The sequence below is a fragment of the Antechinus flavipes genome, chromosome 2, assembly GCF_016432865.1.
Source record: "Antechinus flavipes isolate AdamAnt ecotype Samford, QLD, Australia chromosome 2, AdamAnt_v2, whole genome shotgun sequence".
In the NCBI taxonomy this organism is placed as follows: Eukaryota; Metazoa; Chordata; class Mammalia; order Dasyuromorphia; family Dasyuridae; genus Antechinus; species Antechinus flavipes.
Genome location: NC_067399.1, coordinates 386,481,925 through 386,494,676, shown reverse-complemented (window position 1 = coordinate 386,494,676; position 12,752 = coordinate 386,481,925). Strand labels below are relative to the sequence as shown.

Here is a 12,752-nt window from a genome sequence, read left to right as displayed (position 1 = left end):
CCTCAATTTCCTCATTTACAAAATGAGGTGTCCTGAGTAAGGGATCTTAAGGATGATTTTTAAATTTCCTTATAATTTTTTTTTTTTTTTGGAGTGAGGGCTATGACTTTGTCTCACTTAAATCCAACTCAAGTCATGACTTGGTCCTTGTGATGTCACTGGTCCTCTTTGAAAGGAAAAGATGAATGACACGTCTAATGACATTACCACAGATCTATTATCTGCTTCCTACCTTTTTTTCTATTTCTCCCCTCATTTGACAGACTCTCAGTAAGAAAAAAGAAAAACAAAATAAGAATTTCTTGTGGATTTCAGACTTCGGCAATCATATTTCTTCCTGTAGTTGAGGCTGGCATACTCTGGCTTTCTTAGAGGAAGCTACTCCTATAATTTTGTCCTCTAAAGCCCTCCTAAAGCAGATTCTATGGTAGATCTTGCTCAGTAATTTAATTTTAAAAATTACCTCTTTAATTCATTATCCCAAATAGAGCAGAAATCTTGCCTGGGCTCATTCTTTCACATACTTATTACAATGGTCACTACTCTCCCAACATGAATCTGTGATAGATTTGCCTTTAGCTATTTATGCACAATTATGTGGGCCAAGCCAACAGATTCACTGAGGCTTTCCAGGCAAAATCCTTGGTAATCTTTATAGCTCTGATAATAATGGAAGATCTTGAGAATATCAGCTTAAGAAATTATTGCTCTTAATTATGTAGATAAAAAGTAAAAAAAAGTTGTCATTTGTTATTGGGATTTTTAAATCATCATTTTTACTAATTGCCTCTCATACCTGTAATACTTTCCCTTTTCATTTCTGGGTTCCTTTAGCTTGTTTGAAATCTCAGCTAAAATCCTGTCTTCTTAAAAAGGCTTTCCTGATCCCCACTTCATGATCCCTTCTAACTTATCCTGTATGTTTTTTGTTTGTATTTGGTTATTTATTTGCATAGTTTCTCTCCTGTAGATTTGAAGGCCAAGGATGGTTTTTGGTCTTTCTATATTTCTTTATCACTTGGCATAGTGTCTGGCACATAATAGATACTTAATAATTTTGCTTTGATTTGATCAACTCAATTAAGTGCACATTTTTTTTGACTGCCTACTATTGGAAAAAATAAGTAGACTACCAAGATAGATAAACTTTGCTGAAATCAGATAACTTTTACCTTTTCTCACAGAGGTCTATACATGAACTATATTCTGGCATTCCCAAAGGAGCTCCTGGATTGGGAGAAAATCAGTTAAATTTTGATTGACTTAGGAGTATCTGGCTTGGACATGATATAGAGAATTTTTGAGAGTATAAGATTCAATCCAGTTCAAGAAAACTCAGAACTTTGGTTCTGACCTATAAAAGTCTTCATTCCATAATCTTAGGGTCATTTTAGCTTGAAATTACTATGTTCTAAATTCTCTTATAGCTTTTATAAACTATGTTTATGATTTTAATTGTCACAAGAGGCTTCCCTTTCTACTTGCCTTAATGATATTTTTAGACAAACCTGTGAATAATTAAAATATTTGTATGGAGGAAATTGAGAATCCACACTAAGGATACAGGCACTGTTTTATTCTGCAAAAGAGGAGCAAACACTGAGATTTTGGGGGGCTGAGACTGCTGAAGTTAATTTCCGCTGGGATTCACAATTTTCCCCAAGAAAAGCATGTTCCTTGTTTCAGTATGATATATGACGCTCAGAAAAGGCCTGTCGAAGGTAATAGTTGGGGGAATGGACATAGGAATTGCTTCCAAGAATGTGGCTCCTGAAGCCTCAGTTCCTTTCTCATCAATGTTCAACACAGCCTTGTGCAAAGCCTAGAAGAAAAAGGAACAGCATGGTTCAGGGAAAAAGGAAAGAATTTATGGTAGTAATTCCTGGACGTCATCACAGACCCAGTTATTAGGGAAGACCTAGAAAGGACATTAATTTGATAGGGTAGAGAGCAGATAGTAGTTAGTTTTGCAAAAAACACAAATACCTAGTCCTTGAAATTTACCCGATTAATTCAATTCAACACACATTTCTTGACTGATTGCATAATCCAATGCTAGGTCATTAAGGAAGATACAAAATGAATAAAATACTTCTCAGAGAAGTTATAATCTAGATTTCTAGAAAATCAGGTATTGGATGACAAGAAGAAGTACTAAGAGGAAGTACCAATAAAGGGATATGGGATTTTACAACTAATGACATTTAATTCTGGGAAGTACCAATAAAGGGATATGGGATTTTACAACTAATGACATTTAATTCTGGCTCGCCATATCAGGGAAAAATTCATAAAGAAGATTTTTTTCATAAATTGTTCACCTGTCTATAAGTCTGATAAGTAATATGTTTCATGCTTTTCTAACTTTCTTGTAATCTCTCTCTTTATATCTAGGTCACATATCCAATTTGACTTTGGTAAATAGTGTAAAAATTGGTCTATATGTACAATTTCTTCCAGACTGTTTTCTAGTTTTATCTAGTATTTATCAAAAAAAAAATTTTTTTTTACTAAATAATGAATTCTTATCCCAATAAGTCTTTACATTTGTCAAATACAAGGTAATTATATTCGCTGTGAAGTGACAAATGAATTAGTCACATCTGCCATGATTAAAACAGATACTAGCCCTAAAATTCCAAAACAGCAAGATTATTTTGTTCAATTCATCTAAATAAACTTTTGATTCTTTTCTCTATTCAAAAACTAATGATGGCTCCTTAATATGTATAGATATGGGAAAAACAGTTTGACATTCAAGGCTTTTTATTATTTGTTGCCACCTACTCTTTAGACAAATTTATATTTAATCCACATAATCATATCTTGTTTAGTATTTTTTTTCCCCAATATGTTTATACTTTGATTACTCAGCCAACTTATATGTTATTTGAGTTCAGAGATCATGTCAAAATCTTCATTGGGGAGCATGGAGCTTGCAGTAGAAACTTGTTCTTCAGTCATTTCAGTTGTATCCTACCTACTTTTCATAACCTATCTGGGATTTTTTTGGCAAAGTTATTGGAATGGTTTTCTGTTTCCTTCTCCAGCTCATTTTACAGATAAAGAAACCAAGGCAGGCAGGGAAGGGGTAAGGACTTGAGCAGAGTCACATAGCTAGTAAGTGTGTAAGGCCATATTTGATCTTGGAAAGATGTCTTCTTAATTTCTGGCCTGGAATTCTGAACTACGGCATTACCTAGCTACCTTTGATAATTAGATTTCAGTATAATTGGTTTCCTTTTATCATTTGAAAAGAACCTCATTCTGAGAAATAGTCCTATGGGCTTCACTAAATGACCAAAGGGAATCATGACACAAAAAAAGTTAAGAAATTTAAAAGTTCACTAAAATGCCAAGATAACAGTGAAAATGTCTCTCAATATACATTCTAATTAATAGCTAGGATTTACCTAGAGCTTGCAAACTTCACAATTATAATTCCATTGGATTTTTTAATCTCTTTTACAGATGAGAAAACTGGAGCAAACAAAAATTAAATGACTTGCTCAGCAACACAAAGTTATGTAAGTATCAAAGATTAGATTTGAAGTCAGATCTTTCTGACTTTAGGCTCAGTGTTTTCTCCACTGAACCATTTAGTTGCCACATTTTTATTAGACCAGTTTCAGTTTACAATGAATCAATTTTCTCTCCAAATTAGCTAAATCTGAATCTTTACTTAGAACCTCTGGGCTATGAGGGCTGTTTCAAGTTTAATACAACTCATCTATGAGGACTATCTATAAACTTTGTTCAATACATTCATCTATGAAGTGCCATGTAGTCTTTCCAAGCTCAATATACTTGTCAGCATTAATGGAGAAAAAAGAAAAACAACATGCTTGACTATAGAAGCATATTTGACGTTGAGTTTTGATGCTGCTATTTACTTATTAGGTAAATAACTTTGGGCATGTCATCTAATATTTCTAAACTTCCATTTTTTCATCTGTCCTTACTCTGCCTAGCTGCCAGGATTATTGGAAAGGAAATGCTTTTCAATCCTAAAGCAAAAAGCAAAAAATTATCACACTAGTAACATTTTGGGGAAATTTAAAATCAAGACAATATTTAGAATTCTTAGATTTACCTGGGAAAGTTTAAGTTTTGCTTCTTGTGTGATTCCAGAGAGATCAGATTTTTCTCCAAATACATCAATGATACCCAGATCACTTAGTATATTCAGATCATATTTTCCTGAGATGGAAACTTTTGGAAAATATAAATCAATTGCTCTATTAATAACAAAAGATAAAAGAAAAATAATTATGGTTAAAAATAAATATAATAAACATAAATACAACAACAATAAAAAACCAAAACTATCTTACATAAGGATGTTTCAGTATTATTTCTTTTTAGAATAAATATTTATTGCTAGTTTCTGTTTTTTATATTATAATTCCCAATGTATTCCTTCAGGAATCCATCTCCATAACAAAGAATAAAAAAAAGAGAAAAAAGAGTCTAAAAAATCCAATCAACACATAAAAAATGACAAATTATTTGTAGTGTTCTACACTTATCATTCTTGACCTCTGCAAAGAAGAGGGGGAGGTACATATTTTTCATATCTTTTCTTTGAGGACTATTATAATTTATTCAGTTAAAAATATTGTTTTTCATCTTCCTATTTATATTAATGTAATTCTCATATAGATTCCTGGTTCTACTTGCCTTGCTTTATATCATTTCATATGAGACCAACTTCAGTTTAAATACTTTTAGGACCAAGGAAACCATTTTCTCTGGGCTTCAAGTTTTTCATATGAAAAATGAAGAAGTTTGAAATTTAAATTCTATGGATGTTATTTCTCTTACCTTTCCCTCTCCACTTCCTACTGAATGCAATTTCTTTTAAAGCAGGAACTTTCTTTTCTTTCCTTCTCTCCTTTTCTTCTTAGTGCCTAGCCTACATTACAACAATTTAAACCATTACAAGGTTTAAAAAATGCTCTTTGAATTGAATTGAATGGATGATCTCTGAGATGTACTCTAGTGCAATAGCCCATGATATCATGATATCATGAGGTAGCCTGTTCTTTGTTTAGTCAGGTCAAAAGTTATCATCTTCTACAAGAAGGCACATTCTTTCTATTGATTATCTCCAATTTATCCTTTCTATATTTTGTTGGTATGTAGTTGTTTTTGTGCTTTCTCATATTAGAATATAAGTTCTTTGAGGATGGCTGTCTTTCTTTTTGCTTGCATTTGTATCTCTATCATCTAGCACAGTGTCTGGAACACAGTAGATGTTTAATAAATGTTTATTGGACAACTACTTTATTGACCAACGATGCCTTCTTACCAGTAAGTGAAACATGCTTCTGTATAACAACTTCTACCCACTAGTTCTCATTCTCCTCTGGAGCTAAGTAGAATATGTCTAATGTCTATTTTACATGATAATCCTTTAAGGATCTGAAGATAGTGATGAAGTCCACCAGATGTCTTTTCTTCTTTCTAGCTAAACATTAGAATTCCTTTAATCAACTCTCATAAGGGATTTTTTTTTGGTAGCCTCATCATCCTGGCATCCGTCCTCCTTGGCGACCTTCCTAAAACATGGGATCCAGGATGAATACAAGATTCTAGGTGTAATCCAAGCAGGCAGATCATACAGAGGAACTGTTCCTTCTCTTTTTTTAGGCACTCTGCTAAACAATTTTACAGCATGAAATAAATTTCTGGTCACCCGTTAGGCAAAGAAGAGACATGTAGAGGCTGTATTAAGAAATCACTCAATAGTTTAAACCTTTTGATTCAGAGAAAGTACCACTGAGACCATATCATGAGGAGATTTTGATGACAAAAAGATCCATATGTCTAATTAGGTTTATAGTGACATTATTTATGTTAACAAAAGCTGGAAATCCAGTGATTGGGGTTACTTGGTTGGTGATTGTCCTTCATTCTCAAAGAGGATCTCACTACGTTAGAATTGAGTTAAAGTGTGTCTGACTATGGCTGAACAGACCAATATGAGCTCGGAATGCTCTGCCACAGAACAAAATATTTAGGTGACAATGTCCAATAATCCCTATGAACAATTGGAGGATTGATTTGCAATCTAGAGCAATATCTGGAGCAGCAAAGCTGCAGTCAAATATGATGGTTCATATTAACAATATCCTAATATAGTATTATATTATACCATAGTGTGTGTGTGTGGGTGTGTATGCATATATATTAAAATAGAGTACTATACTATATTAGTACTATTGTACTGTTCTAATATATAGTACTATATTAATCTAGTAATAAAAATTGAGCTGAATGATATGAATTATAATGGTCATCAAACAAAAGATATAAGAAGTAACTATCTCCTATACTATACTGCATTTGACTACACCCTTTTATGTGCAAGATAACAGGAATACAAAGTAAAAAAATGAAACACATTCTGTCCTTACGGAGGGACTATTTCTATCCAGGGGATACAGATTGGTTAACACAAAATAATACAATGAGGGAGGGAAGCAAGGCTCCACATAGGAAGAATCTTGGAAGTTGAGCTTCTATAGTAGCCAGAACACAGACGGATAGAGCAAATATGTTCAGGGTTCAGGTTTTGTAAAGACACTGAGCTGGAGATGGCATGTTATATTCAAGGATTGAAATGGGGAATGCATGAAGGGAAATAATTTAAAGGTCTTGAAAAATGGAAATTTTAAGGGATTTTAAATATCTGGATGAAGAATTTATGTTTTATCCTAAAGAGGCAATAATAAGATATCCTTGAAGATTTTTGAATTGGAAAGTGCTATGGTCAGATTTGTGTTTTAGAGGTATTAATTTGGAAGCTGTGTGAAGGATAGATTGGAGGTGGGGCTGGAGAAATTTGGAAACAAGAAAATGAGACTACTTAGGAGGAAATTATCATACTCCAGGTGGGAGTCAGTGGAAACTTAGAGAAGAATAGTGGCTCTGTGAGTAGAGAAAAGGAAATAGATGCAAGAGATGATGTAATAAAATAGATTTAGAAATCAGTAAGTCTTGTTAGTTGGTTGGAGGAATATAGAAGGAGAGGGAAGGGATAAGGATGAATTCCAGGGTGGAAATCTGGATGACTAAAAGGATGCTGGTAACTTCAATTGGAATAGGAAAGTTTGAGAGAGGGGTGAATTGAGGGAGGAAAACAATGAGTTCCATTTTAGATAGTTCACCATAATAACAAAATATTTAGGTGACAATGTCCAATAAGCAGCTGGTGATGTGGTACTGAAATTCAAGATAAATTAGGAGCTGGATAGATTGTTGGTAGCTTGTGGGGATCATAGGGTCAAATTAAATTTTTTTAAGGAATGGGGGGAAATGTAATGTTTACAGATAGAAGAGAGAACTAGTAGATAATAAGGAAAGGTTGAAAATGAGAAAGAAGTAATGTTTGAAAGGTGAAAGGACCAACTTTCTGAGTCAGAGGAAGATGAGATGTGATCAAGGGCAGGAGTACAGATATTAGTATTGTCAAATAAAAGAACTACTTTTTCATAGCCTAGAGCAAAGGATGAGAGAAGGGGTATTATTTAGAAGGATTTTAGAGGAGTAAAATAATAGAGAAGAGGGAATTCATGGCCAACATTCCCAATTTCTCTGAATAGTAGGTGACAAAGTCCTTTATTTAAAGGAAGAGGACATAGTATATGTGGAATGTGGAAACAAGAGGAGGTTTAGAAAAGTCTCTGTGGAGAGTATGAGTATGAATTAATCATGGAAGAACAAAAGGATCGACATGGCTCCATTTCCATAATAAAAATTTGTAATGAACCCACCCACCCCGCCTGTGTGATTTCTCTAGTAGCATTCAAATTGGAGTGAAGGAAGTAATGAAGGTGAAGTTTGGCAATACTTTTCTTGCACGAGACAAAGAGTTAAGAGATTCAAGGATAGAGGAGAGTGTATTAACCAACAGATCAACTATAGGAACAAGAGTTTGAAGGGAGTAAGATGCAGCAAAAGCCACAGCAATTGACTGGGAGAAAGGGAAAGAATAGAGGGACTAAGGGCTACTGAATGGTACAGTGTAGTGCTGGGCCTGTAGTTGATGGAGATAGCTTAGTTAAGGCTGATGGTGAGATTAAAGATATACCATATATTACATACACAAATGAAGCCCAAGTATAACTTTTAGAAAATTTAGGAAATTTCTCTGATATTTTTAGTTTTAACACATATTAACACATACTGAATTAAATAAAACTGTAAATGAAATTTATTATTTTATTTCTTCCTCTGAAAAAAAGACTGAAGTATAAGAAATTGTCTAAATAAGTCCACCATGTTCATGAGTATTGAGAAGTGATAAACAAAATTGATTTATTTATCTTTTTTTTTTCCTGAGGCAGTTAGGGTTAAGTGACTTGTTTAATTTTTTTTTAAATTATCAGAGATGGATGAACAGAAGGTATGTACTTGTGTTTAGTAAATGATGGATAGCCTGTGAATTCTATTAGTAGCCCCTGGTAATCTTAAAAAACCTACAGGAATGGTTCTACTATGTTAGGTAGAGCCCCCTGGATAGAATCTATAGGAAGTTATGGATAAGAGTTTACAAGTTTATAAGGCCAAGATGAATTAACTGAACTATTGGAAGGAGTACACAGATCCTATAAAATCATAGACCCTTGCAAATATGAATATTATTATTGTTGTTATAATTACCTTGATAAGAACTTTATAATAATACTTTCATTATTAATAAGAATTATCACATTACATATTATAAATATACTATTGACAATTAATAATAATTTAGGTTTACAATTTAACAAATAATTTGCTGATAGTATAAAGAGGATTACCTGCGATACAAGTTTCTTGACCATTTCTCAATCAGCTCTTTGCTCAAGGCATTTTCCACTTGTTCCAGCTTCCCTGCATCTGGCAGTATAAAAAAGGCAGTTGCATTTCCCAGATAGTTCATTGCCACAACCCAGCAGGCAAGGTCACCATCATAAGTCACTTGGAAATTCCCGAGGCGGTGCATTGTTTGAACCGGCACTGTTGTTTCAGCATCCACGTGGAAGGAACGTTCCTCAGTGAGTTCTGCTTCAAAAGGTTTCTCCCATTTGCCTAATAAGACAATGTGTACAAGGTAGTGAATTTGTATGGGCTGAAAAGATGGAAAATTAATGGCAGGAAATTGCATATTCCTATTACTTTAGTAAAAAAGGTAGCTATTGTTCAGGGATAGCTAGGTAGTGCAGTGTATAAAACACTGGATATGGAAAACATACTGATCTTCCTGAATTCAAATCTGGCCTCATATATTTACTAGCTGTGTGATCCTAGACAAGCCACTTAACTCTTCATCTGCAAAATGAATTGGAGAAGTAAATGGCAAACCACTTTAGTATCTTTGCCAAGAAAACCCCAAAGGGGTCATGAAAGATTCAAATATATCTGAAAAATGACTGAAATTACCTTTCATTACCTATGACCTTTCATTGGAAATACAGAGGGAAAAAAATTTGGGGGGGAAGTTTAGGCATAGAGGTAGATGACTTAAGATCAGGTCTTAACTCTACTAACAAATAATTATATAGCTATGTGCAAAGCACTGTACTTCTTTGATGCTCAGGCTGCTGTATCTGTAATATAGTGATAATAATATTATATATATATACATATATATATAAAATATAATAATATTATGTCTCAGAATTTTGGAGAGGAATAAGGGTAATGTGCTTAAAATACAACAGATTATACATTTTTTTTTTTTTTTGCCCAGTGGCCACACCAAGCAAAGGTATAAGCTTTAGATTATTAATTAGCTTTAGAAAGAACCTTGGAAATCATCTAGCCCAACTATTTCACTTTATAGATCAGCATCTTAAATCTAGGGAGGGATAGTGGCTTTCACAATATTAATTAAATGGCAGGATAGATGCTAAGACTCAGGAATACAGTTGCCTTTTGCTCCTAGTGCGAGTCCGATAAAATTTTCAATTTTTTCAGATTTTCTTCAGGGATCAGTTGCCATTCATGTCATTCCACAAAACTTCCAAGGAATCAAAATGTGTTTTTATACTTTGTCACCACTTTCTATTTTCATCCTAAGTTTTGAGAGGGATGCTGAAAATTAAAAAAAACTGGAATACATGGATAATCTTCAGTTGATAGGCATAGACCCATTCTTGATAATAAAAGATTATTTCTTTATAGAAATAATAGTATCTTATAATACTATATGTGATTAATACTTGGCAAAAAGGGATATTGTAGTGTCTGTTCATGCCAGGAGATGCCTAATGTAAGCAGATTTATGGGAATCATATGATTCTAGATCTAAGAGATGCTCTAGAATGTAAAGCATATCAAAATAGCTCACATTTAGTTAAAGTTTGCAAAGTATTGGCTTTGTAACTGTGTGTAACACTGTGAACTGGTTGGTGCAAGTCTGTCATTCCTCAGACCTCCTCAGGAACTCTCCATTTCTACTTCTCCCCACACCCTAGTTCTTCAGCCGGAAACTGAGTGAGTTGAAGCTAAGTGAGTTGCCTATGGTCCAACAAGATATGTATGTCACTTGTCTAGTACATGTTTCTCAATCTAGCATTTTTTCCATTATTCCATAGTGAATATTAGCCCTACAAAGGACATTAAAATAAACCATTACAACATAGATCATAGACTTAAATTTAGAAGAAATCTTAGGACATGGAAAGTTAGACCTGGAAGAGAACTCAGAAATCTTTAAATCCAGGTATTTTATATATGAAATGAGAACACTGAGAATTTAAATGGCTTGCCTAAGATCAAATAGCCAGTTAATGTTCTTCTCTGTGATCATCTAGATGTCCATTGGGAGAGGATTGTGATGAAAAACAAAACAAAACATGATATTTCCTCTATCCACCATTCCCTTTAAGAAAACTGTTATTGTGACATAGTTTAGAGAAATAGTTTCTATTTCATTGGTAGACACTAATTCATCATATTGGAGCCATATTGCTTCAGGGACTGATCTTACCTTTAAAGAAAATGCAATTCACCAGAACAAAGACTGCCTCAGGGCTAAGGTCTTGAATCAAATCCACTATATTTCCTTTGGTCTCCTTCTCTACATAGTCATTGATTTGTTTCTTGGCAGCTTCCTTGTCTTCAAAATTAATAGAGAAAGTGTCTGAACCATATAGTTTTTTGCTGTCTTCCAAAAACTTCTCTACAACTTTCAGCTTTTTGTCTATGAACAGGCCATTGCTTGTGGTCAGTTGAAGCTCATTTCCAGGTCGATTAAGTGTATTGAGAAGCTGCTGGAAGCCTTGGAAGATTTCTTGCTCTGAAATCTCAGTGAGATTGAATCTCAAACCCTGCAAGATCTGATCATGAGTGGCTGATTTGGCCCCAAGAGCCAACAGCGTAAAGGCAGTGAAGATGCTCACTGGAGAAAAGAACACATTGGTTGTATTGGATTTAGAAATCAGCAGCCTGTAAAAATCGAAACCAAAATCAGCCATATAAGGAGAAATTCTGTGGCTTGCAGATAATGGGTGTTCAGTATCTTCACTGGCTGGCGGCTCCTCAGCTAGGTGGCTGGGGATGAGGCTGCATAGCCCAGCCACTATCAGGCAAAATTTCAGAGTGACTGGCATCATTCTAAAAGAAAACAAGGTCACATAATTGGAATAATTCTGATATAAACATCATTTAACTGCTCTTCTTCTGGATTTCCAATATGCCTTGCTCAGATTTACGGCTATGCTTTCCCCTGGGTTATTATTTAGCTATCTCTACTCTCCTTCTCCCCTATTTTATTACTTCCAGTCTAAATCAAAACATTTGTTGTTCAGTCATGTCCAATTTGGAGTTTTCTTGGCAAAGATACTAGAGTGGCTTGCCATTTTCTTCTCCAGCTTATTTTACAGATTGGAAACTGAGGCAAACAGGGCTAAGTGATTTTCCCAGGGTCACACACCTTAAGTGTCTGAGGTCAGATTTGAACTCAGGAAGATGACTTTAGGCACAACTTTCTATCCACTGTGCCATGTAGCTGCCCATTGAAATCATCCTTCAATTCAATCCAACTTTACATTTTATTAAATTTATTAAAATTAATAAATTATTAAATCATTTATTAAAATAAAACAAAAACATATTTAAAATTTAATTGTACTTGGCATTGGAGACATCTAAGCAAAACAAAACAAAACACAGAAACCCTCTAAGGTAAAGTAAATTGGATTAAGTTAAAGAGAGAGATAAGAGAGCTATAATGAGTTAAGAGAAGAAATAGAGATAGAAAGAGACCATAGATAGATAAATACTATGTATGAAACATTGTGAAGTAAGGAATATACACAAATACATATGATAAACTTAGCACCATACTTGGCACATAGTAGGCACTTGACAAATGTTTGTCAGTTGAATGATGCAAGGTAGAATGTAATAAGGAAAGAAATTCTCCAGATAAAATGCTGTGACACATTTGGGGAAAGATGATTTTTGCTTGGGGGTGGGGATAGGGAAAACCTAAAAGCCTTAAGCCTTAATGGTACCTGAGCTGTCCTTAACGTAAGAAAAGGATTTCAATAGGAAGTGATGTTGAAAGAATGGAATGTATGGAGGTGAGAAGAACAAGACAAGGAAAGGGTATGATCATAACAGAAATTAAATCCTAGGCCAACTAAATGGGGTAGTGGTTAGAGCACTGGCCCTGGAGTCAGAAGGACCTGAGTTCAAATTCAGCCTCAGACACTTATTTTTTGTGTGAACCTAGGGATGTCACTTAACCTTGACAT

General features: G+C 34.2%; 1 protein-coding gene across 1 annotated transcript; it reads right to left on the bottom strand.

Annotated features, from left to right (window-relative positions):
- Positions 1–1,561: 1,561 nt before the first annotated feature.
- LOC127549947 (alpha-1-antiproteinase-like) lies at positions 1,562–11,607 on the bottom strand. The gene is made up of 4 exons (XM_051978445.1): positions 10,982–11,607; positions 8,808–9,078; positions 4,094–4,238; positions 1,562–1,822 (listed from the first exon to the last, which is right to left on the bottom strand). Exons 1-4 carry the CDS (start codon positions 11,604–11,606, stop codon positions 1,631–1,633), a joined length of 1,233 nt encoding a protein of 410 aa, XP_051834405.1. The 5' UTR covers position 11,607; the 3' UTR covers positions 1,562–1,630.
- Between the last annotated feature and the right edge of the window lie 1,145 nt (positions 11,608–12,752).